The following is a 26299-nucleotide window of genomic DNA, read 5'->3' as shown; positions in this document are numbered from 1 at the left end:
GGCAGCTCTGTGTCTGAATAGATACACTGAGCTGCAGCTCGGCTCAGGGGCCCCGGTAGCAAGCTGCTTGCTGTGGGAGCACTGAAAAGGAGGGAGGGGCCAGGAGCTCCAGCCAGGGACCACAGAAAAGAAGAGTCTGCGCTGTCATGTGCAGAACCACTGCACAGAGCAGGGAAGTATAACAGGTTTGTTATTTTAATAGCAAAATAAACCGAGACTTTACAATCACTTTAATTCTCCACCAGGGGAACATGTGAAAGGGTGACAACACAGGAGGACAACTGGAAGAAAGTGGTCACCCCATAACAGAAAACGCCTGAACAAGAACCTTTACAATTTACAATTTTAAAGGGATTCAAAGAGATTAATGAAGGCTGTAAAAAAAACCAAATTTTATCCCTGGCTGACACCGCTGTTGCTGACCAGGAACAAGTACAAAAATAGGCTGTTCTGAAGCTTTTCTGATGGAAATGTACAGCATGCCTGTTCTAGGACTGTGGCTTAAACATCCTTTATGGAACGTTATGCCATTTATGGCATTCAATTAAAAATAGACGAACAAGACGAATTATAATGCAGAAGAAACATGCTATTTCACTTCTGCATTAAAGTTAATTACAGTGAGCTCTGCACGTGCAGCTAAGTGTACAAATTTGGCATCGCCAAGCTGACTGAATTCCCACGCATGGGTGGGAGCAAAGTCATTTTGGCCCAGCAAATGAAAGCAGCTGGGGATCGATAACTGGAAGCCAGCAACCTGAAGATACCAGAGGCTGGTGGGGAGCTGCGGAATGCCCCATCGCGAGGATCATTATTAATATTATACAAGATTTAAATAGCACCAACAGTTTCCACAGCATTTCACATTATAAAAGGTAGACAATGCAGGTACTATACAATATAATACAAGAGGGTTAAGGGGGCCCTGCTCATAAAAGCTTACAGCCTAATAGGGAGAGGGAAGTGATACAAAAGGTTATAACTGTAGAGGATGAGCAGATGGAAGTGATAAAAGTTCAGTTGGCTGGAGGTGGTATAGCCTTCCCTGACGAGATGAGTTTTCAGGGATTGCCTTAAGACAGCCAGAGTAGGAGATAGCTGGACAGACGAAGGTAGAGAGTTCAGGAGGATGGAAGAAGCTCTGAAGACAAGCATGGGAGGAGGAGACAAGAGAGCTTGAGAGCATGAGGTTTTGAGAGGAGCGTAGAGGATGGTTTGGGTGATAGCTGGAGAAAAGATTGGTGATGTAGATGGCTTTGTATGTTGTTGCTAGGATTTTGCATTTAATTTGCTGTGCAATCGGAAGCGAGTGGAGGGATTGAAAGAGAGGGGTAGAGGAGAGGATAGCCTATGGAGTGGTAGGCCTATGAGAAGGGAGTTCCAATAGTCAAGGGGAGAGATAACAAGAGAGTGACTGAGCAGCTTGGTGGTTTTATTAGTTCAAAAAGGGTGAATTTTAGAGATGTTACAGAGGTGAAGTCTACAGGTCTTTGACAGCAATAGGATTCGGGGCCAAAAGGACAGGTCTGAGTCCAGGATTACACCTAGTACCCTGGCATGAGGGGAGGGACTGATCGTTTTATTGATCTTGATAGAAAAATCATGGAGGGGGGCACGGGTGGGGGGAATAATATCAGCTCGGTTATAGAGAGATTTAGTAAGTAAATGGTGTGACATCCATGCTGATATGTCAATTAGTAATGCGAGAAGAGACTGAAGGAGTGAGCTGAGTAGAGAAATGTGGGTGTCATCGGCATAGAGATGGTAGCGGTGGGAGGCGGTGTAGATAGAGAAGAGAAGGGTCCCGGAATAGAGCCTTGGGGGGCCCCTACAACAAGAGGAAGTGGAGAGGAGGAGACAAAGTTATAGGTGACACTAAGGCCTCTTTCGCACCTGTGAGACTTGTCCTGTGACTTGGGACTGCAAAGTCGCATGACAAGTCGTACCCCATGATTTCCAATGAGTACCGTTCATATCTGTACGACTTCAATTCGCAGCAACTTCAAAGTAGTCCCTGTACTACATTGGTCCGACTTTGAGGCGACTTGAGGTCCATAGACCTCAAGATTGCACAGACATTGCTTCAAGTCCAGTCAAAATCGTGGCAAAATCGTGCGCCTTTCAGGTCGCACAAGTGTGAAAGGGGCCTAAAGGAGCGCTGTGTAAAAGGGTGGGAAGAGAACGAGGAGAGAGAGGAGTCTTGAAGGCCAAGAGTTTGAGAAGGAGCGGGTGGTCAACAGTATCAAAGGCTGTAGAGAGGTCCAGTAGTAGGAGTATAGATTAGTAGCCGTTGATTTCAGCAGTTAGTAAATCCTTAAAATCCTTAGTGAGTTTTAATAGGGCAGTTTCATAAGATCCTTCTGTTGCCTGTGTCTCCGTTAAGATCGGGAAGTGAAGGGAGAAGAGATGCGGCTGGGACAGCGCTAAATTGTGAGAGTCGTCAAGTAGGGGGGGGGGGGGACAGTAGTGAGAAGCATTTTACCATACTGCAGGGAATGCATTAAGGTAAGAAACACTGTGACTTTAATGGGCTGCCCTAAACGCAAATCACAGTATCACGCAAAAAAAGTGTGCATGCTCTGCCACAACTTTGAGTAATACACCTGCTGTGTATGTGCATTAGAAGGCTGTCAAGCTTCTGTTCTAACACAAAGTGATTTTGTGAATGTTGAAGAATTCCTCCACAAAGCCTATAGATAAAGAGATAAATGAGTGCTTAGGTTAAAGTCTTTTTACTGCCTTGTCGCAAAATGTAAGGTTTGCTTAAAGTGTTAATAAAGTAATTTTTTAAAATCTTACTGACACAGCAGGGTTTTTAATGACAGAAGAGACCACCAATTGGTGTCTTCAGTCATAAATGTTTCCTCTTGCGTCTCAGCTGTCATGTACACTGAGCCGCACGTGTGCAATTCAGCGGACACGTCCTGCACAACTTCAGCGGACACGTCCTGATTTGTGCCACGCTGATTTGACTCCCATGTGCATGAATGTGAGTGAAGTTATTGTGGCCTTGCCATTCAAGCGTCCGAACAGGCGGAACCCGAAAGGAAGACCAGGCAAAGATGGAAGCTTCCTGGACCCACAGGATCAGTGACAGCACAGCACTAGAGGGCTCACTATGACAGGTAAATCTGTCATAATTTGCTAATATGCGATGCATACCAACACACTGTAGCACAAACAATCTGGAGGCACATGTAAGTAAAAAGAAATAGAAAAAAGGGGGTTGTTTCAGGGGTTACATTCAGAGCATATTAGGATAGTGGCATAGTAAGTGCTAATGTGGGTGGAAAGTGCTTTGGGCAACGATGATATTCAGGATAGATCTTAGCGCCGGAAGTAAAAAGGGTGGAGAGGCAGGGGCATGGAGATACTCAAAAGATATAACAAAATCAAAAAAATAAATCGTGCCTACCTGCTAAGCTTTCTGGGGTTAAATCTGGATAAGCTCCATCGGTCCAGCATCTGGAGTAGTTTAATTTGCAGCTCTGGGTTGCCAGCAACATATGCCTCTACAAGATTAAACCTCTCCATTAGCAGCAAGGGGGTACACATCTGTAAAAGAAAGAGACCAATGATCATTACATGGGACATCCCAGCTATACATTAAACAAAAGAATTATAACCCCTGACACCCCATTGAAGAGAATGTCCCTCACTTCCTGTCTCGATGACATGACAGGAAGTTAAAGAAAATCACTCTAAACCACTATATTTAGTTGCATTCCACTTCAATCTTTGTTTCAATCATGTGCTGTGTTTCTGTTGTTTACTGGAATATTTCAGGCGAAAAGGTTATAACCAGGAAATTATTCATAACTTCTCTATTCAATTGCATACAAAACCATGGGTTGATACGCATCTGTGCACATTTTTGTGCATTTAGTGTACTTGATGGAAAACATCTGCACAAGCACATATCTTGTGGCGGGGGCTGGGGTTCTGGAGCTAGGCACAAAGATGGGTAGGTGTCGCTTTCATTCTTTTCAGACAAAGATCTGTCCATTTCTGCCATGTTACAGCTAGCCATGGACATCTGGCGGAGGATGAATGTGCTGTATGACCTCTATGCCAAAATGTATTTCTTGTGTAAAACCTTTCCATAGTGGAAGTGAGGAGGTATCCTCGGCACTGGGTATAAGCCTAGAAAAAGTAAATAAATCGAAAGAATCTATACCAGAAATGGTCAGGACCGAGGTTTGTGCAGAGGTTATATAATGCACACAGATCACTTCCCTTATCAACCATAACCAGGCAGATCAGGCAAAATCACCTTATGTCTATGGGTGCCTGAAAGCCCCACTCCAGTCGCATTTTATATATTGGTTTTGAACACAGCAGGAAAGAGATAGAGCTTTTATTGAGTAGCTAAATGTTACTTCCTGTCCTGGTGACACACATACTGTACGTCTCAATCCTTGTCCTGGTGTCACAAAGATTAAAGCGGAGTTCCGGCCTATTTTTCAACTTTACTGATTCCTGGAGTGCTCGCTATGCTCATAAACAATTGGGCAGTTTCAATTTTTTTCGGGGGTCCCTTACCTTATTTTCAGGGCATTTTTGATTGCATCAATAAAAAATATTGCTGCGCCAAGTGAATCAAAAAATATACATAAATAGCTTATAATCTGAAAGCAACTCAATGCTTATATATATAAATCAAATACAAATCAATATGTTGAAAAAACAGTGATAAATAAAGTCCCAATGGTGAAAAGCTACAGGTGATCAATAAAATCAAATCAAATAAGGAAATTAATCTTCATCTGTGATCAAAACAGTGTAAAGTGCTGCATGCTTCACTCCAGTGCTCCCAGTGGCTAGTGCAAGATAAGCAGCTCACCTTAGGAATAGACTCATAAGAGTCATACACGCTTTGGGATGTATATGAATAACAGCCTGGTCTCCCCTCTTTCACTTCTCCAGCTGGCACTCCACGTGAGCCAAAACCTCGGTATGAGAAAAAGGGAAGAAGGGATCTAGTGCTCTCTGCTTTAAAATGCTTTATTACATTTAATAGATAAAGGTCCACTTACATTCTTATGCACTTAAGCAGTGCGGGCTTAACAGCGTCAGACAGTCAGATAACTTCCTGTGCACCTCCAAGGACCGACGTACTGCGAGTAGGCTCCTCCCCCGTATGCGTTACGTCAGAGACTTCGTCATGACCCCGCTGACGAAGTCTCCTTGGAGGTACACAGGAAGTTATCTGACTGTCTGACGCTGTTAAGCCCGCACTGCTTAAGTGCATAAGAATGTAAGTGGACCTTTATCTATTAAATGTAATAAAGCATTTTAAAGCAGAGAGCACTAGATCCCTTCTTCCCTTTTTCTTATACCAAGCTTTTGGCTCACGTGCAGTGTCAGCTGGAGAAGTGAAAGAGGGGAGACCAGGCTGTTATCCATATCCATATACATCCCAAAGCGTTTATGACTCTTATGAGTCTATTCCTAAGGTGAGCTGCTGATCTTGCACTAGCCACTGGGAGCACTGGAGTGAAGCATGCAGCACTTTACACTGTTTTGATCACAGATGAAGATTCATTTCCTTATTTGTTTTGATTTCATTGATCACCTATAGCTTTTCACCATTGGGACTTTATTTATCACTGATTTTTCAACATATTGATTTGTATTTGATTTATATAAGCATTGAGTTGCTTTCAGATTATAAGCTATTTATGTATATTTTTTGATTCACTTGGCGTAGCAATATTTTTTATCGATTTTGTCACTGGTGTTTTGTGTTTGGCACAGATTGTTTGCAGCCTTGTGCATACAGTTATATAGTTTTGATTTTTAAATGTTTTATGGTTTGCGCTGATTATCACATTATATTTTTGATTGTACTTCCTCCTTCTGCCCCCTCTGTGGCCGCAGCCGTCGACATCACTTCCGCCTTTGCATTGCGTCCTGGGAGCTGTTTGTCATCACTCCCAAGAGGCAATGGGCAGTGACGTGGGTGGCCGGCCGCTCCTCTCCTCTATGCCGATCGCATAGTACAGCGCATGCACGAGATTGCCAGGTGCATTCTGGGTAGCCAGAATGAACTGGAATCAGGAAGAAGGACACAGCAGACTACACTGCGGCTTCATCCAAGATGGCCGCGCTCAGACAGTGTTTTTAGAAGTAAGATTTTGACTAAAATCCAATACTGTACAACTTGTAAGTATGAAAATAGCTGTAAAGGGCGATGGATTAGTATTATAGGGGTATTTTTAGTTAAAAAATGTATTTGAGGCCGGAACTCTGCTTTAGGAAAACAGACTTTGTTACAGACAGCAACAAAAGCTTGAAGAAGTTCTAACTGTTCCCCGATGTATTCAAAACAAGAACAAAAGTTTTGGCTGGAGTTTGGCTTTAAAGTGATTCTAAAGGCTGATAGTTTTTTACCTTCATGCATTCTATTCATGAAGGTAAAAAACCTTCAGTATGCATCTCCTTCTCCCTTGATCCCCCCCCCTAATACTTACCTGAGCCCGTCTTAATCCAGTGATGTGCACAAGAGCAGCTGCTCTCTCCCTGTGGCTCCTGCTGCTGTCAACCACAGCCAGTCAGGAGAAAGCAGGGGGCGGTGGTGAGCCCCGCTCTGTGTCTCTTATGGACACACACACAGCGAGGCTCAGGAGCAAGCATGCACAAGTGGCCCTTGCTATGGGGGCACTCCACAGGGAGGGGGGGGGTGATCAAGCAGCGCCAGCGGGGGTCCTGAGAAAAGGAGGACAGAGACTGCTCTTTGCAAAACCAGAGCACACTCGGTCCAGTCTTGTTTTTTTTCTAACAAATTTGTTGGGGGATGGCATAACACTCTTCTAGCCTATCTATCCAGCGACACAATTTCTATATACTCTGTGCAAAACCATTGCACAGAGCAGGTAAGTATAACATGCTTGTTATTAGAAAAAGAAAAATACCTTTAGTATCACTTTAAGTCATGCAATTCGAGACCCAGATATTCTATGGGCCATAACTAGAATAGCACATTATCCACTCACTTGTTCCAGGTCCAGATCTTGCTGCAGGTTTAGTTTGGTACCTAAAATGGCTGCCTGCCAAAGAAAGTGAAAAATATTATGTATCTGTAGCAATTCCATTTTTTCTACTGCAAATATATTCCACAGCACAGTACAGAACACAATTTACATCAAGCTCAACAAAGCTTCTACTCGAACGGCTGAAGCTGGACATAGATGGGTTGTTTTTTTTCCCGATCGATCAAAGGGCTGATTGAAAAAAAAACAAGCAAACTGCTTCTCCCATCCACACAAGGGAGGTGGATGGAGGAATCCTCCCTGCTGCGCTATTGTATTCTGACAGTGGGGACTCCTCCACTGTCAGAATGCTATGATCAGCGCTGGCGTCGCTAATCAAATGAAAAATGTACCCACATCCTGTTCAACACAAGGTGACTTCTGTTCAGCAGAAATGGCCATAAATTGATCGAATTCGGCCATGCGCTGCAGCCACTAATCAAATGAAAATTTATGTCACTTAAGCCATGTGAACGACGCCTTGGTATAGGATGAAAGATATCTAAATGAAAACTATAAGGCCTCATGCACACGGGACGTTTTTACAGCGGCTGTTTTTTTTTCCTGCAACCAATAAACTCCCCAGCATGTTATCCTATCTGTCCATGCACACATAGGCTGTTATCAGCAGTTTTTGGCAGGGACAGTTTCTGGCAGTAAAAAAAAAAACGAAAACTAGTGGGTTTTTAGTGGCGTTTTTCAGCCGTAAAAACGCTCTAACGTCATTAAACGCCTAAAAACACGGCTAACTGGCGTTTTTTGACGTTTTTTATTCCATTGCTTTTTTTAGGCCTGGGTTCTGTTTGAAGGTGTCATTCATGGAACATAGCCTGGGTTCATACTGGTGCATGCTGAACACCGCATGGGATTTGCACCAAAAACGCACCGCGTTCCTGCGCACATCACTTGTGACGTCTGTGCGATGCAATTTGAGCCACATATTTTGTATGGCACAAATTGCACCAAAATGTTGTAGGACACTTTTTTTTCTCCACACCTAATTGCATTGCAGGGATGTGAACACCCATGCGATGAGATTCTGGCAAGCGCATTGCATTTTGCAATCTCTTTTGGGGAAATGTCCAATCAGCTTCCAGTCAGGGGCGTACCGTGGGGTTGGCCAGAACGGCGCCCGCCAGGGGCGCAGGCCGAGGGGGGGGGGGGGCGCAAAAACATTGGCACTGTAGCAGTGAATTACCGCTCCTCAGCCTGCGCCACCGGCAACCGGTGTCCCCACTCCCTCCCTTCCTTTTCTTCACTTCGCCTTCCGGCCGCCCATGCTCTGTGTTTGTAGACGCTGGAAGGTGACTGTCCCTGCCCACCTGGCTGCTCGCGGCTGCTGAGACGAGCGCCGGAGCGTGTTCCCCCGAGATGCTGCAGCTTTGCTGATTGGAAGTGAGGGGGAGTGCGCCCAGACTGACAGGATCACAGGGTGAAAGAGTGTGTGTCTGCGGGGATCCGGGCCGGGATGCGGTGATGGAGGTAGGATGGAGACTTAATTGCCGAGCAGTGCACCATCACGTACAAGGACCGGGGCGGTGTATCTTTACCAGTCACCCCCCACTACTCCCTGTCAACCCCTCCCTCACTCCCTTTCACTCCCCCTCACTCCTTGTCACTCCCCCTCACTCCCTGTCAACCCCCCTCACTCCCTGTCACTCCCCCCCTACTCCCTGTCAATCCCCCCCACCTCACTCCCTGTCACCCCCCCTCACTCCCTGTCACCCCCCCTCACTCCCTGTCAATCCCCCCTCACTCCCTGTCACCCCCGCCCCTCTCCCTGTCACCCCCCCTCACTTTCTTTCACCCCCCTACTCCCTGTCAACCCCCCTCACTTCCTGTCACCCCCCCCCCCACTCCCTGTCACCCCCCCCACTCCCTGTCAACCCCCCTCCCTCCCTGTCACCCCCCCTCACTTTCTTTCACCCCCCTACTCCCTGTCAACCCCCCTCACTCCCTGTCAACCCCCCTCACTCCCTGTCAACCCCCCTCACTCCCTGTCACCCCCCCTCACTTCCTGTCACCCCCCTTCACTCCCCGTCACCCCCCCTCACTCCCTGTAAACCCCCCCTCACTCCCTGTCAACCCCCCCTCACTCCCTGCCACCCCTGTCCTCTCTCTCTCTGCCACCCCCGTCCTCTCTCTCCCTGCCACCCCCGTCCTCTCTCTCCCTGCCACCCCCGTCCTCTCTCTCCCTGTCACCCCCGTCCTCTCTCTCCCTGTCACCCCCGTCCTCTCTCTCCCTGTCACCCCCATCCTCTCTCTCCCTGTCACCCCCATCCTCTCTCTCCCTGTCACCCCCATCCTCTCTCTCCCTGTCACCCCCGTCCTCTCTCTCCCTGTCACCCCCGTCCTCTCTCTCCCTGTCACCCCCGTCCTCTCTCTCCCTGTCACCCCCGTCCTCTCTCTCCCTGTCACCCCCGTCCTCTCTCTCCCCTGTCACCCCCGTCCTCTCTCTCCCTGTCACCCCCGTCCTCTCTCTCCCTGTCACCCCCCCCTCTCTCCCTGTCACCCCCTCTCCATGTCACCCCTCTCTCTCTCTCTTCCTGTCACCTGCCCTCTCGCTCTCTCTCCCTCTCACCTGCCCTCTTTCTCTCTCTCTCACCCCCCTCTCTCTCTGTCATCCCTTCTCTCTGTCACCCCCCCCCTCTTTCTCTGTCAAACTCTCTCTACCTGGGGGGGCGCCGACACAGTTCCTCGCCAAGGGCGCTGGAGACTCTAGGTACGCCTCTGCTTCCAGTTTTCTTTTTTGGTCAAAGCCTAATTGAACAAGCTGAAGTTAGAAACCGATTGGCTACCATGCACAGCTGCACCAGATTTTGCACTCTCCAGTTTTAGTAAATCAATCCCAAGGGCTCTTTCAGCAAAGCAGTTGAGTAAAACCTGGAAAAAATGTAGAGTGCAAAATATGGTGCAGCTCTCCACAGAAACCAATCAGCTTCCAGTTTTTTTTTTTTTTGATCAAAGCTTAATTGAACAAGCTGAATTTAGAAGCTGATTGGCTACAATGCACAGCTGCACCAGATTTCGCACTTTCCAGTGTTAGTAAATCAACCTCAAGGGCTTTTTCAGCAAAGCAGTTACGTATAGCCTGGAAAAAAGAAAAAAAGAGCCTAGAACTCCTTATACAATGTTATATTTTGTCCTGAATTTACCAAAAAAAAAAAATTCATATAAAACCCACTATAATTTTTTTTAGCAATAATGCCTTTATATTCTGATAAACATAGTAAGAAAAGGGCGGGGAGGGGAGGGTGCAGTAGTAAGGAACATTTGCGCGAAGTTTCTTTTCACTAGATTTTGGTGTGGAACGCTCCACATGGAGTACGGTAGTAAGGAACATTTGCGCAAAGTTTCTTTTCACTAGTTTTTGGTGTGGAACGCTCCATATGGAGTACGGTAGTAAGGAACATTTGCGCAAAGTTTCTTTTCACTAGTTTTTGGTGTGGAACGCTCGACATGGAGTACAGTAGTAAGGAACATTTGCTCAAAGTTTCTTTTCACTCGTCTTTGGTGTGGAACGCTCCACATGAAGTACGGTAGTAAGGAACATTTGCGCAAAGTTTCTTTTCACTAGATTTTGGTGTGGAACGCTCCACATGGAGTACGGTAGTAAGGAACATTTGCGCAAAGTTTATTTTCGCTAGTTTTTGGTGTGGAACGCTCCACATGGAGTACGGTAGTAAGGAACCTTTGCGCAACGTTTCTTTTCACTCTTCTTTGGTGCGGAACGCTCCACATGGAGTACGGTAGTAAGGAACATTTGCGCAAAGTTTCTTTTCACTAGATTTTGGTGTGGAACGCTCCACATGGAGTACGGTAGTAAGGAACATTTGCGCAAAGTTTCTTTTCACTAGTTTTTGGTGTGGAACGCTCCATATGGAGTACGGTAGTAAGGAACATTTGCGCAAAGTTTCTTTTCACTAGTTTTTGGTGTGGAACGCTCGACATGGAGTACAGTAGTAAGGAACATTTGCTCAAAGTTTCTTTTCACTCGTCTTTGGTGTGGAACGCTCCACATGAAGTACGGTAGTAAGGAACATTTGCGCAAAGTTTCTTTTCACTAGATTTTGGTGTGGAACGCTCCACATGGAGTACGGTAGTAAGGAACATTTGCGCAAAGTTTATTTTCGCTAGTTTTTGGTGTGGAACGCTCCACATGGAGTACGGTAGTAAGGAACATTTGCTCAAAGTTTCTTTTCACTCGTCTTTGGTGTGGAACGCTCCACATGAAGTACGGTAGTAAGGAACATTTGCGCAAAGTTTCTTTTCACTAGATTTTGGTGTGGAACGCTCCACATGGAGTACGGCAGTAAGGAACATTTGGGCAAAGTTTATTTTCGCTAGTTTTTGGTGTGGAACGCTCCACATGGAGTACGGTAGTAAGGAACATTTGCGCAAAGTTTATTTTCGCTAGTTTTTGGTGTGGAACGCTCCACATGGAGCACGGTAGTAAGCAACATTTGCGCAAAGTTTCTTTTCACTCGTTTTTGGTGTGGAACGCTCCACATGGAGTACGGTAGTAAGGAACATTTGTGCAAAGCTTCTTTTCACTCGATTTTGGCATGGAACGCTCCACATGGAGTACAGTAGTAAGGAACATTTGCGCAAAGTTTCTTTTCACTCGTTTTTGGTGCGGAACGCTCCACATGGAGTACAGTAGTAAGGAACATTTGCGCAAAGTTTCTTTTCACTCGTTTTTGGTGCGGAACGCTCCACATGGAGTACCAGTGTCCCAGGATTTCCTGTATTGAAAACCAACATATCAACAAATATACAACATAAACAGTATAAAGGAGTCAGAGCATGGCAGCCACCATGGAAGGTTTCTGATCCAGGTATTTCGCCCCATGACAGATTCCTTTTCATTGTTTAGGCCAGGCAGAATTTAGTGTCGCCTTTTAGAAGCGACACCCAGCTATGGAGATTTACTCAAGTGACATCCACAGGTAGCGCGGTCCCTTCAAGAACACACCGCAGCATACCATGCTTAGTCTACACAGACAGAGGCCACCCTGAGACCTTAAATACATCCCAGGCCATTCATTCTCAGGACCCTACGCTAATCCAAGCTGACAAGAGGCTGAATGCATTTGCTGCACTATCAGAAAGCAGTGAAGCATGCACGGACTGCCAGACTGGGCCTCTGTTTGTGTGACAATGGCTGTTCTCAGCTGGAGGGGCCTGCCTGTGACAAGAGGCACCTTTGTCCTCTCCTCTCTGCCTTTTGGAGTGCAGCAAAGTCTCATTCAGCATGCCACAGTCACTCTTTCAAAAGGCTGAAGTGTAACATGAGACAGCCATGAAACACTAGCCAGCCTTCTGCCTACCCCTTATTATTCTCAGGCACCGCCTGCTCCATTCAGGGGGTCTTCAGAGAATAGCTGCACACTACATGAGCCTCTGCTGTGCTCTGAATTCCACCATTGTCTGCTAATAATCACAAGAAAGGAGAAGCCAGGGGAAAAGAGGACATAGGCATCACTGAAGCCATCTTGAATATCCAGGGAGCCATTTTAGGGGATCTGGTAGAAGTTTCTGCAAATGAATATCTGGCCATATCATGGCTTACAGTAAGATTAAAAACTGCACGATCATCCGTTCCAGGTTCCATTTTGTGTTCCCAGGTGGCCCTTTTAGTGGACGCCTGTAGAAAGGCTAGAAGTAGTAAATACAAAAATAAAATTGTTAAACTGTGTTCACACCCATGCAATCAGATTTTGCAAATCGCACTGCATTTTGGAAACCGATTTTGGGGTATCGTTAACATATACAACCACGGCGGTTCCCATGAACGGGATGCAATTTTGATGCGGTGCGCAAACCGCACAGAATTCACTGCAAATTCTGCACCACATCGGTGTGAACCAGGCCTAGACAAGAGTGATACCGCATCAGTGTTAACCGGGCCTAGACAAGAGTGATAGTTACAATTCTGACAATGCGGATTACTGCTTGGGATATCATCTAAGGATGGTGATGTCACTCTCACCTAAGGTGAATACATCAACACCCACCTCCCTTCACTAGCTTAAGGCTCACTTTAAAAGAGAAGTTTGGGTTTGTTTGTTTTTTCAAAGACAGATGATTGTCTGGTTCTCTGAGCTCCATGAGCAAAGAGCTGGTGACTGCGAGTCAACGCTCTCTACTCTAACCCCCTCACTGGATCGCTGGGCTGTGGAGGGGGTGGGAGTAGGCGGATCAGGCTCTCAGCGGCTCACTGAGAGGCTGAGCCAGGTGCCGGTCCAGGGTTGTGGGCGGATCCCGACTTTATTGTGGCAATTTTACCCGAACCTGGACAGACTCTATGAAAGCTGACTGTGGGCTTCAGCCCGCTGTCTGCTGAAAATAGGTCACAAGAGTGCAGAATGAATTGCACTCATATGATCGACAAGAGAAGTACAGCCAAACCTTTGGCTGCACTTCTTTAAGTAGTATGGCATGCACAAACTGCTTTACAACAGACAAACCTGCAGAGTTGTATAAAGTACTCGAAACCCATACTTGAGTAAAAGTAAAAGTGACTTGAGTAGAAATGGAAGTGCTCTATCAAAAAGTGACTTGAGTAGAAATGGAAGTGCTCTATCAAAAAGTGACTTGAGTAGAAGTACTAAAGTATTCATCATTTTTTGTACTTAAGTATTGCAAGTAGTTTTTTAAAAAAAATTGCTAATCAAGTACTGAAAGTAAAAGTACAAGTACTGTGTTATGTAGTTATTATAGAAAGAAGTCAAAAGTTTGAACATCATATTGTTTTTTATTATTTCAGATGAATAACCTAAAGGACAATCACAATTTGTTTGTTTCATATTTTCTTTTTAGTGGAGAGATTTGGTATAGCAGCTTTTATTTATACATACAGTAGCATTTATTTTCGTATGCGCTGATTTACACATGACATTATACACATTTTTTTGAGCTTCATGAAACCTGCCTTCTACTGTTCTGGCAGTGGTAATTTTTATAATTGTAACGAGTAACTATGCAGCACAAAAAAAAAATATCGGAGTAGAATTATTGAAATCATCTAAAAAATTTAGTAAAGTAAAAATGAAAGTAGGAGAAAAAAATTATACTCCAGGAAAGTACAGATACCGCCTTTCAGTACTTAAGCACAGTAGTGAAGTAGTTCTACTTAGTTACTATACATCTCTACAAACCCGGTACGGCATTTTTACGCTCTTACCTCTTTATATTTGCCCATTTGGTAAAGGTGTGTGACAGGACCCAGCAGAAAAGAGCGATCAGCTTCTTGCAGGCGATAAATGGAGATGAGGTAATCTAGCAGCTGCCCTTCAGTGACCAGGTGGAAAACGCGGGCCTGAACCTTTCTCAAACTTAACCCAGACTGGGAAGAGAAAACAACGTACAGGACCATTAAGGGATAACTACAGACATGCAGCTCAATACAGAAATTAATCGCAAAAATGATTTTATGACTGGTTGGCATTTAGTTCTCACCAGCTGGCATTCGGGATGCTCCAACAACCATTTCTGAGTTTCATTAGCAATTATATTAGCCAGAGAACTCCCTTTTCCCTTTGAGATGTTACAACTTTCCAACAAGTCGAGGAGAGCGGTCTGCGGGTCATCTATAGTAGCCAGGAAATCTGTCATATTCTTTCGTGCCTGGCAGGGCAGAAAAAAACTGCTTAGAAGCATATATACACACAAGAACAAAATAAAGTACAGCTATGGGCAAATATATATATGGCATTATCTTAAAGTACATTTCAACTTAGCTAAGGCAGTTGCCTGAAGTCTGTCTTTTTACAGAGCTGCCACACACAAGCTAAAAGCTTCATTCAGGCTTGCAGTGGGCATGGCCAAACTCTACACTGATGGGCAAGAAAGAGAAAGGTGGTTATGACAACTGTTTAGCTGGAGTTACTCTTTAAACATGTCATGAAGCATTTACAGGGAACTCCTGGGGGCACGAATATGGGAAACAGAAACTGCTGAATTGTTTTTGAAGGCGCAGACCACCATCATTTTTATATTATTTATGTATTTGATAGTTGTTTAGCCCCCGTTCACACTGGGGCGACCTGTCAGGCGACCTGGTCGCCTGACAGGTCGCCTTCCATAGAGAAGCTATGGACCCGTTCTAATAGAAGCGACACAATTCGCTCCGACTTAGAAAAAGGGTCCGGAGCTTCTTTGGGGCGACCCGGAGCGACCTGCATAGACTTCAATGTTATGAAGTCCGTGCCGGCCGCTCCGAGGTCGCGGTGCGAGCAGCGCGCCGCGACCTAAGTGGTCGCCCCGGGAAGTAGCGTCGCCCCAGTGTGAACGGGGCCTTAATGCTTGATAATTTTTTTCTACATTGCCTGCCATCATTTTTCCCCTTTTCCCTTGGCAAGTTACTACCCTGAGGCCAGGACTTTACTCATGAAGTGTTGGGACACCTGATTAGCACAAGCTTATCCTGAATCAGTAATGAACCAAAGATGAAGGGTCCTGGACCTTGTACCTTTACAAATAGGTCAAAAGAAGCCACTCCTAGGTTTCCATTTTGGCATGTTCCTTTAAACCAGCCTTTCTAAACCTTTTCAACACAGAGGAACCCTTGAAATAAATTTCTGGTCTCGGGGAGCCCCTGCTAAATATTAAAAATCTACAACTCATGACACATTAGTGTGACAGTCATTGGGAAGAATTACCCCCCTTACAGATAGCTAAAAGGAACAATGGTGTCATTGAGAACTTATCGGAGAGGCAAAAATTGCCCATTGCTCAAGGAACCCCTAGCAACCTCAGGAGGAACCCTAGGAATCCACGGAACCCTGGTTGAGAAACCCTGCTTTAAACAGTAATTTAATTCTTTAAGTCTCCATTACCATTTCAGTTTTGGGTGAATGTAAACAGGATGAATGAAGCGCACTTATCACATCTTAAAGTGTATTCCCCTTTTACAGTCAAATATGACAGTATGTATGTTTTGTGTTCCCATTTACACAGCAGGCCTTTTTTTTCCTACCTTTTAGATGCTTCTAAGGAGGAGGTGTCATGGCTGACTGCATGTTTTTTTTTAACCATGCTAGAGTGAGCTGGTTTCATGTCTGTCCTCATAAATACAATGCAAGAAGCTAAGCCTCTACACCGTTAACACTTTGTTAGGACAGGACTCAGGAATAAGTTGGCAATAAAGATCTGCCTGAACAGTATGGACAGAGTTAAAAGGAGAAGTATAGCCATCCATTAGGGGCGCAGGGGTGCCACCCCCCTAATCCATTCACCCAGCCCCTAATCTACATGCAGGGCGCCGGACGCATGGATTCCAGTGGGTTGCTTATTTTTTTTTTTAAACACATGATTAGAGCCTGAGGCTCTAATTCGCTTCAAAAAAGGGTGGGCTGGGGGAAACAGAGCACTGTGTCCCGAGCCCTCCCACTTGTCTTTCTGTTTTTCCTCCTGGCCAATCAGGAACCAGCTCCTGGGATCCGATTGGCCAGGGAGTCTTAGGACCCACTTCCTGTTCAGCCAGGAGGAGAACCAATGGCCCCGAAGCATTGAAGAGTCAGGGAGCAGCTCAGCCATTGGCCCTCTCCAGCCCTGACTTGGCTCTCTCTTCCAGGGACAGCTCACCTGCAGCCACATCCAGCACTCCCAGGCTCGGACAGTAGAGGGAGGAGGAGGAGAGATCAGAGTGTCATCCTGGGACTCGTCATCTGCCTCCTAAGGTAATGAGGCCCCGGATAGCCGCATCTCCGTCCGTCTCCCGTGGGGGCGTTGGTTTGCCACCCCCCCCACCCCCAAAAGTATTGAGCACCAGCTGCCATTGGCACAGTTCGTTCTGCACTCCTGAAACCTGTTTTAAGCCAACAGTGGACTCAAGTACGCTGCTGGCTGACGTCACTCAGCTGGTCCAGGCTCTGAAAAAGATCCCGTCCATATGGTCGAGATCCACCCAGAACCCTGGATCGGCACCTAGCTCAGCCTCTCGGCAATCTGCAGAGAGCCTGAACTAGTCCCTCCCGCCCCCTCCACAGTCCAGCGCTCCAGTGAGCGCTGGGAGGGGCAAAACAGAGAGCCGGGACTAACAGCTCCAGCTCTCTGCTCAGAGCAGAAGGGAGAACTGAGCGATCAGCTGTGTTTGATCACTCATTTCTCACTGCAGCCGTCGGGGGACAAATGCAGCATCGGATCGATACTGTATCCACATAGGGGAGTATAATTTTTTTTTCATACTTCTCTTTTAATTATGGCAAACACAGCTGCTCACCCCCCTAAAAAACAAAGAAAAAACACCTAGGATCTTTTATTGCTGGAGTGTCTAGACTAGAGCATTTAAAAAAATAAGCTGTTTTTTTTTTTTTTTTCAGTTATGCTATGTGAATGGGGCCATTTAACAAAAATAAAGTAGCTGTGTCCCCAGCTTCACTGCAAATGTGCAAATACGCTTTAGGGAATCACAACACCAAGATCCCTGCAGACAATTCCTCATCTCCATGCTACAGCCAATACAATGAAGCCTCACATTCACAGCCATTCATTGCTCAGTTATTTGCACTCAAGGGGAAATAAAGAAAATTGGGACAGTCCAGGAGCATGTCAGTACAATCTAGTAAACAGCCACCCTGTCATCATGATTTTTTATAAAGGGCCCTGTTGAAAAGTATTCATGCTTACCTCTTGGACGGGCACTGATTCAGATCTTCACCTATGATGAAGATCCACACCCAGAAGTTTGAATGCTGGTAAAGCTTTTGGCAGTTGTGGCTTCTCAATAAAGGGATGATTTGAGTTAGCACACACTAGAGAGGAAAGCATGAATACTGTTCTATTACAGGGGCCCTTAAAATAATCCTGGCAACAGGGTCTCCTTAAAGGCACTGTCCACATAGCCAGAATAAAATCCAGCTTCAGTCAAACATTTGTTTTTGTGCAGGAAAAGGTTAGAACCTCAGATTTTAAATTCTGTATGTGTGTCCCCTTGGAGGGTCAAAGACAGCAACAACACTCTAAAACCCTGCTAACTCACTTCTGACCACATTACAAAGATTTAATGATAACCCTACAGTCTGTTTTGTTTCGGTGCTTGTGTCCCTGCAGTAGGGATATTAGACTAAACCTGGCCATACATTCAGCATTATTTTTTCGATTAGCCAGTAGGCTGAATGAAAGAAACTAAATGGATTCTCCCATCCACACATTTGAAGTGAATGAAGGAATCCTCCCTGTTGCATTATTGTATTCTGACAGCGGGACTTCTCCGACAGATCAGCAGTTCAGCTGATTGGCTGCATCACAGATGAATTGAAATTCAGCTGGTTCGTATTTCCTTAGCATGTTACATGTTTTTGTTGTTTTTTGCATGTTGATAATTGTATTACCGACAAGTTTAATGTCATGGGAGACAGTTGTATGCACCACTTGTTGCCAGGCATACACTCTGCGATGGCAGTTGTATGCACTTGTCCCACTACTTGTTGCCAGGCATACACTCTGCGATGCCAGTTGTATGTACTTGTCCCACTACATGTTGCCAGGCATACACTCTGCGATGCCAGTTGTATGTACTTGTCCCACTACATGTTGCCAGGCATACACTCTGCAATGCCAGTTGTATGTACTTGTCCCACTACATGTTGCCAGGCATACACTCTGCGATGGCAGTTGTATGCACTTGCCCCACTACTTGTTGCCAGGCATACACTCTGCGATGCCAGTTGTATGTACTTGTCCCACTACATGTTGCCAGGCATACACTCTGCGATGCCAGTTGTATGTACTTGTCCCACTACATGTTGCCAGGCATACACTCTGCAATGCCAGTTGTATGTACTTGTCCCACTACATGTTGCCAGGCATACACTCTGCGATGGCAGTTGTATGCACTTGCCCCACTACTTGTTGCCAGGCATACACTCTGCGATGCCAGTTGTATGTACTTGTCCCACTACATGTTGCCAGGCATACACTCTGCAATGCCAGTTGTATGTACTTGTCCCACTACATGTTGCCAGGCATACACTCTGCGATGCCAGTTGTATGTACTTGTCCCACTACATGTTGCCAGGCATACACTCTGCGATGCCAGTTGTATGCACTTGTCCCACCACTTGTTGCCAGGCATACATACACTTTGCAAAGCACTCCTGTAGCAATTCTGGGGTGCTTCCCTTCTTTGGTTCTCCCGGCTATTCCTCAATGATGTGATGGATGTATGCAATGATATTATGTTTGGTTTTGTACCTTGTAATTTTCCACTACTTTTTTGAAAATTAATAAAAACGATTAAAAACAGAAATTCGGCTGGTCCTTGCTGAACCGGCTTATATCTGATCTATCTAAGGCCAACTGAAGCTTCTCTGGAGCTAGTGGGTATGGTAAATATTCCTTATAAACCGTTGCAGCATAGGTTTGCACTTTTATATTAGGTATTTGGCTTCGGGAATTTGACCAGTTCCTCTTTAACCACCGACTGTAGAGACTAAACCGCTACGCACTTCTGGGAGGACATATGGGTGCATTCTCCTGGAATTAGAGAGCACCCTCCCGGCTATATGAATATTGGCAAGGCGGGAAGTGGTTATACACATAAAAACATGAGACCAGAAAGGTATAAGGAAAAATTAGAAAAATAGAAGTTTTAATTCACCACATTATAGAAAAATTTATTTTAGTATTGTGTGTTACAATAGAGCTTATATTTTGTAATTATCCCTTATATCTTTCTGGTCTGCTGTTTTTGATGTTAGTATTAGTTTGGGATAATTATAACTCCAATATTAATTAGAAATGAAGGAGAAATTGGGCGCACACCACCAGCTGCCTATATTAACATACGTCAAAGGAAAACAGGATACAGAGATAGACGCGTTTCACACTTTTAAGCTGCTTGTTCACCACCTAAAGCATGGGTGTCCAACCTTTTGGCTTCTCTGGGCCACATTGAGTGTAGAGAAATTTTCTCGGGCCACATATAAAATATATACTATAGTTAAGGTAGATAAGCAATAAAATGCCACTGTGCCCTTCCCGTGCCGCCGCGTCCCCCGCCCCCTCAGTACTAATTTAACACAACTAGAGGACGATCAAATGAAATGGAATCAGTATACAGAGGTTTACTTCTTCTGAGAGATATTAAAGGAACATTGTAACCACCATGACCACTTCAGTGATTTGAAGTGGTAATGGTGGGAGGAGTCAGAAACACTGCACATGCTGGGATATTTACAGTTATGTGCTGGGGGATAGTTGCACTCCTAGCACATATGACTTAGAAAGCCAGAAAATCTCATGTCCTTATTTAAACATGTATGAACAAGGACATGACATATTATGACAAAACACAACTAGTTATTGAAAAACATATTGCAACAATTTACACACGCTAATGCACATACCTTTTCTACCTTTTCTACTTATTTTGTAGACTGCTGGCGGGTACTGCTGACGGGTACTGCTGGTCATGCGGGTACTGCTGGTGGAAGCAGCGGCTGCAGTAGAGAGCAGAGCCACTGCTTCCTGTATGCATTTCATATCACTCCGCCTGTGACAGAGCTGGAACTATACAGGAAGCTGCGGCTCTGTCACTGACTGCAGACATCCTAAGTCTCCCGCAGCCGGGAGATCGCACGCCACTTGTAGCCCAGTGCATGCCCATCCAATGCAGCCTTACCAGTGCGTGCCCATCCAATGCAGCCTTACCAGTGCATGTCCATACAATGCAGCCTTACCAGTGCATGTCCATCCAATGCAGCCTGATCAGTGCATGCCCATCTAATGTAGCCTCACCAGTGCAAGCTCATCCAATGCAGTCTGCAATGAAGAGAGAGGAGAGCCGCTGGATGACACAGAACGGGGAACTCCTGCTTACCCGGCGACCGCTGTCATACGAAGTCCTGCCTCCTGGACCGGCTCCTATGATAGACGTTACCAATGTGCTGTCTATCACAGGAGCAAGTCCAGGAGGCAGGGCTTCGTATGACAGCGGCCGCCGGGTAAGTAGGAGATCCCCCCTCTGTTTGTAATCCGGTGGCGCTCGCCTCCCCTCCAAGGTTGCCACTGTCTACAGGTAGTTGGAAAACGCTGTGCCCGCGCCCCCAACTCAACTTCCTTCCTCCCCAGCAAAAGAAAAAAAAAATTTCAGGGGGCATAGGGCCGCATTGCCTGCGGTTCTGGGCCGCATGCGGCCCCCGGGCTGCAGGTTGGACATGCCTGACCTAAAGTGTACCTTTGACGTATGTTAATAAAGGATTCATCTTTCTATCAACTGGTGGTGTGTGGCGGATTTCTCCTTCATTTCTACTGCTGCAGCGGTGGCAAGTCGGGGCCAGCACCCACAGCACCGGGATTGCTCACCTGAGCGTTGGTTGTCTTCTCATTTTCACACATATTAATTAAATTATATTTATTTCAGATGCATTTGTGAGGATATTTTTTATTGACTTGTAATTCTTTTTTAAAGAAAACTAGTCAGAATAAAAACAGTTGAACTGCCTTGATAATTTGTGCCTTTTATTTTCATCTTTCAGTAGCAAAACACAGTGAATGGGAGTAGGATCAGAATGAGTGCTCCAGATCTTCCACCTTAAAAAACAAGTCAGCATTGACCCTTCCTACTTTTATATCCTGACAGTTTCTGTTCAACAAAGAAAGTGCAGCCATCTTAGGCTAAGGAGGTCAGTGGGACCCAATGGGGGTTATTTACTAAATCTGGAGAGGGCAAAAGTAGTCACATTTCTGCATAGAAACCAATCAGATTCTAACCTCAGCTTGTTCAATTAAGCTTTGGCAATAAAACCTGAAAGCTGATTGGTTTATGTGCACAATTGTGACTACTTTTTCCCTCTCTAGCTTTAGTAAATAAACCCAAATTAGACACCCTGAATGCAGAGACCCTCCAGTGGCCACACTATTACTCTATAGTCCCAGCAGCCACTAAAATCTACCAAAAAGTCAATTTCTGGACTGTCCCCTTCAGCGACTCCAGATTGGTCCGCCAAAGAAAGGACAGCTCATTCCCCATTGAGGAAGTACAGTGGAACTGACAAGCTTTATTTTGCTCGTAAAAAGTTGAATTCTGCATATTACAGGACCCATAATTAAGGGCTTCCAGAGCTCTCAAGAGTTTATTGGGGCACCAGAGGGCCCTTGTGCTGAATTTGGGGTTACTACAGTGCCTTGCAAAAGTATTCGGCCCCCTTGAACTTTTCGACCTTTTGCCACATTTCAGGCTTCAAACATAAAGATATAAAACTGTAATTTTTTGTGAAGAATCAACAAGTGGGGCACAATCATGAAGTGGAAGGAAATTTATTTGATATTTCAAACTTTTTTAACAAATAAAAAACTGAAAAATTGGGCGTGCAAAATTATTCAGCCCACTTAAGTTAATACTTTGTAGCGCCAACTTTTGCTGTGATTACAGCTGTAAGTCACTTGGGGTATGTCTCTATCAGTTTTGCACATCGAGAGACTGAAATTTTTGCCAAATCCTCCTTGCAAAACAGCTCGAGCTCAGTGAGGTTGGATGGAGAACGTTTGTGAACAGCAGTTTTCAGTTCTTTCCACAGATTCTCGATTGGATTCAGGTCTGGACTTTGACTTGGCCATTCTAACACCTGGATATGTTTATTTGTGAACCATTCCATTGCAGATTTTGCTTTATGTTTTGGATCATTGTCTTGTTGGAAGACAAATCTCCGTCCCAGTCTCAGGTCTTTTGCAGACTACATCAGGTTTTCTTCCAGAATGGTCCTGTATTTGGCTCCATCCATCTTCCCATCAATTTTTACCATCTTCCCTGTCCCTGCTGAAGAAAAGCAGGCCCAAACCATGATGCTGTCACCACCATGTTTGACAGTGGGTATGGTGTGTTCAGGGTGAGGAGCTGTGTTGCTTTTACGCCAAACATAACGTTTTGCATTGTTGCCAAAAAGTTTGATTTTGGTTTCATCTGACCAGAGCACCTTCTTCCACATGTTTGGTGTGTCTCCCAGGTGGCTTGTGGCAAACATTAAACTACACTTTTTATGGATATCTTTAAGAAATGGCTTTCTTCCACTCTTCCATAAAGGCCAGATTTGTGGATTGTTGTCCTATGGACAGAGTCTCCCGCCTCAGCTGTAGATCTCTGCAGTTCATCCAGAGTGATCAAGGGCCTCTTGGCTGCATCTCTGATCAGTCTTCTCCTTGTATGAGCTGAAAGTTTAGAGGGACGGTCAGGCCTTCGTAGATTTGCAGTGGTCTGATACTCCTTCCATTTCAATATTATCGCTTGCACAGTGCTCCTTGAGATGTTTAAAGCTTGGGAAATCTTTTTGTATCCAAATCCAGCTTTAAACTTCTCCACAACGGTATCTCGGACCTGCCTGGTGTGTTCCTTGTTCTTCATGATGCTCTCTGCGCTTTATACGGACCTCTGAGACTATCACAGTGCAGGTGCATTTATACAGAGACTTGATTACACACAGGTGGATTCTATTTATCATCATTAGTCATTTAGGTCAACATTGGATCATTCAGAGATCCTCACTGAACTTCTGGAGAGAGTTTGCTGCACTGAAAGTAAAGGGGCTGAATAATTTTGCACACCCAATTTTTCAGTTTTTTATTTGTTAAAGTTTGAAATATCCAATAAATTCCGTTCCACTTCATGATTGTGTCCCACTTGTTGTTGATTCTTCACAAAAAATTACAGTTTTATATCTTTATGTTTGAAGCCTGAAATGTGGCAAAAGGTCGAAAAGTTCAAGGGGCCGAATACTTTCGCAAGGCACTGTATAAAGTGGAGTAGAACTTCAGACAAAACATTTCTTTTAGTTTGGGTTATACTTAATGCTTATCACTTAGAGCCAGAAAATGACCAACCTGCTCTACATTCTTCTGGGCTAAGGCATTATGTAGAGTGGATAAAATCTCAGTGTAATCAGGCCCTGAAATAAAACAGAAAACAATGTAAGAAAGGCAATACAGATTGGACAGCTGGTTGCATATTTGTTCTATGTAATGCTTGCACACCAAGGTCTAGCCATCAGACAGAGACCAGAAGGAAGAGAGAAGTGACACGTATACGGAGGGAAGACCGCAGAGAGTGAAAGTTAGAAGACGGACAAAAAAAGAATACATTGTCTCACAATTACAGTGGGCCTGTCATTCAGAATAATTTCCCCTGACTATGTTAGCGTTTTTCTCTACAATGGGAGTTATTTGGATTCCAATAAAATTGGGCAACAGTCTGTGTTTGGGATATCAGATTATAAGAAACCCAAAGCAGGGATTGATAGCAACTGTTCTCTGTAAAACACGGAGAATTCTATTTCAGCATTAGAAAAGTGTACACAGGAGGACCTGGAGCACCAAAAAAATTCTAGGTGGACAGCAACAGAGTCAGGAATTACAGCAGGAAGAACTTACTGTTGAAGTATCCAAGAAGCCTGCCAGGATCCTCCTATAACTAAAATAACACCTCTTCTGACCTCTAAAAGGATAGTTAAAGTGTTACTAAACCCAGCAGCCTGCATTCACTATATCTGGTCTCCCACAGTACACAGAACATGGAAATGCAATCCGTTTAGGAAGTATAAATACCTTTTCCCATTAGCAGTTAGAGCAGTCTTGTGACTTCTATCAGTGTCTGGTTAAAGCTTGTAGGGTTTTCATTCTACTTCGACTGTCCTATGAGGCTGCATATCCCTTGACCCTCTGTCTGGACAGCGCTGATTGGCCCTGTGCTGATCTCATGCGCCCTCCCAAGAAAAAAAACTCTCTAGCAAAACACACCAAACTGAGCATGTGCAGAGTGCCTCCAAGGCTCTGTATTATCAGGAGATGGGAGGATCAGAGAAGACAGGATCAAACAGCCTGTTTTACACAATTCAGAGGATTAACCCCTTAGGTTCCACACTGAGTGTAACATGCATTCTTTACTGCATATACAGACTGATTTTTACTTGTTGTGGGTTTAGTAACACTTTAATAAGACGGTCACCTTAAAACAGGGATCCTCAAACTGCGGTCCTCCAGCTGTTACGGAACTACACATCCCATGAGGCATTGTAAAACTCTGACATTCACAGACATGACTAGGCATGATGGGAATTGTAGTTCCTGAGTAACTGGAGGGCCATAGTTTGAAGACCCCTGCCTTAAAAAATAGCAGGTAAAAACACAGAAAAAAATTATATATTTCAAAATTCTTTATTGCAGTGTTTTTCCTTTTTTATTTTATTTGCAATGTGCCTCTGGGCCAGCTAGGAAATTTTGCGGCTCCAAGAAGTGTCAATTCCCTAGCACGGCCCTCACCTCTCCCTTGCACGTCATAGCCCTCTCCTCCTCTGGGAATGTCTAATTGCAGTCTGTGCTGGCCCAGCAATCTGCCCCTCCCCACTCTACATGACCTTTTATGAAGTGGAAAGGGAAGAAATGGGAATCTGCTGGGGCTGCTGATATCACATCCAAGATGGTGGTGCCCTGCAACAATCTCCGGTATTTTGGATGTCTACACAATGGGGTTTTTTACAGGTAAATAACATGTATACCATATGTCAAATACACAAGATTTGTTGAAATGAAAGGCATGGTGACAGGCTCTCTTTAGGCTGGAAATTACGAGGTTAAAGACCAGCTATAGCCAAAACTCTTAGTTTTAGATAACATAGGGAAGAATTAGAACTCCTATCAGGGTTGTACTGAGGTCTAATTATCCCTCTCTTCAATTCTTGTAAAACTTTGTCCCCAAAACAAGATGGGACTACAAATATCTCCATCGGAGCTCTGAATAAATGAAATACCTGACAGAGGTGCTTATCCTTCACCACTCTATTCAAAAAAGGTTTTGGCTATGGATACACTTTAGGTAAGACTTGGTTCTAGATTTCAGGTTAAGGGGTCATTTTCACGGTTAGGATTACATTTTAGTTTTAGTGGTTTGGTTAAGTCTTCGGGCCCGTTTACCCCTTCACATTCTGGTGTGTTGCGTTATTCATTTGAACCGGAATGAACAAAAAAAGGTAAAAGCACCAATTTCTGTGACCCAAGGACCAGTAGTCTGTTACCATGTGTTGCAGTGCCCGGTGACGCAGGTGCTTTACAAAATTATTAGCGCAGCAATGCGTGTAGCCAGACGTGACGTCACCACGCTCCCTGAGCCAGCTTTCTAGTGATCGAGTGCGGGGACGCCGCAGCTTCCTGTTGGTTTTACATGCCTGATCATGCTTTTATCATGTGAGTGCAATCTTTTTTTACTAAAATGGATTTCTTAACTGTATCATGCTATGTGCCTGTACATTTCTTTATGCATGTGGCCCCGTATCTTC

General features: G+C 44.9%; 1 protein-coding gene across 1 annotated transcript in view; it reads right to left on the bottom strand.

The window, feature by feature from the left end:
* The window catches only part of EXD3 (exonuclease 3'-5' domain containing 3), a gene marked incomplete at its 5' end in the record, with an annotated part of 420906 nt that overhangs the window by 328080 nt on the left and 66527 nt on the right, over positions 1 to 26299 (bottom strand). Inside the window, 5 exons of the mRNA XM_082264217.1 lie at positions 3416 to 3555; positions 6996 to 7049; positions 14218 to 14379; positions 14493 to 14660; positions 23853 to 23917. Of these exons, the coding sequence (XP_082120343.1) occupies positions 3416 to 3555; positions 6996 to 7049; positions 14218 to 14379; positions 14493 to 14660; positions 23853 to 23917 (589 nt within the window). The remainder of the gene's footprint in view (positions 1 to 3415; positions 3556 to 6995; positions 7050 to 14217; positions 14380 to 14492; positions 14661 to 23852; positions 23918 to 26299) is intronic.

The sequence above is a fragment of the Pelophylax lessonae genome (genome assembly GCF_965119305.1).
Source record: "Pelophylax lessonae genome assembly, chromosome: 7".
Classification (NCBI taxonomy): Eukaryota; Metazoa; Chordata; class Amphibia; order Anura; family Ranidae; genus Pelophylax; species Pelophylax lessonae.
This window is presented reverse-complemented; position numbering and strand designations above follow the sequence as displayed.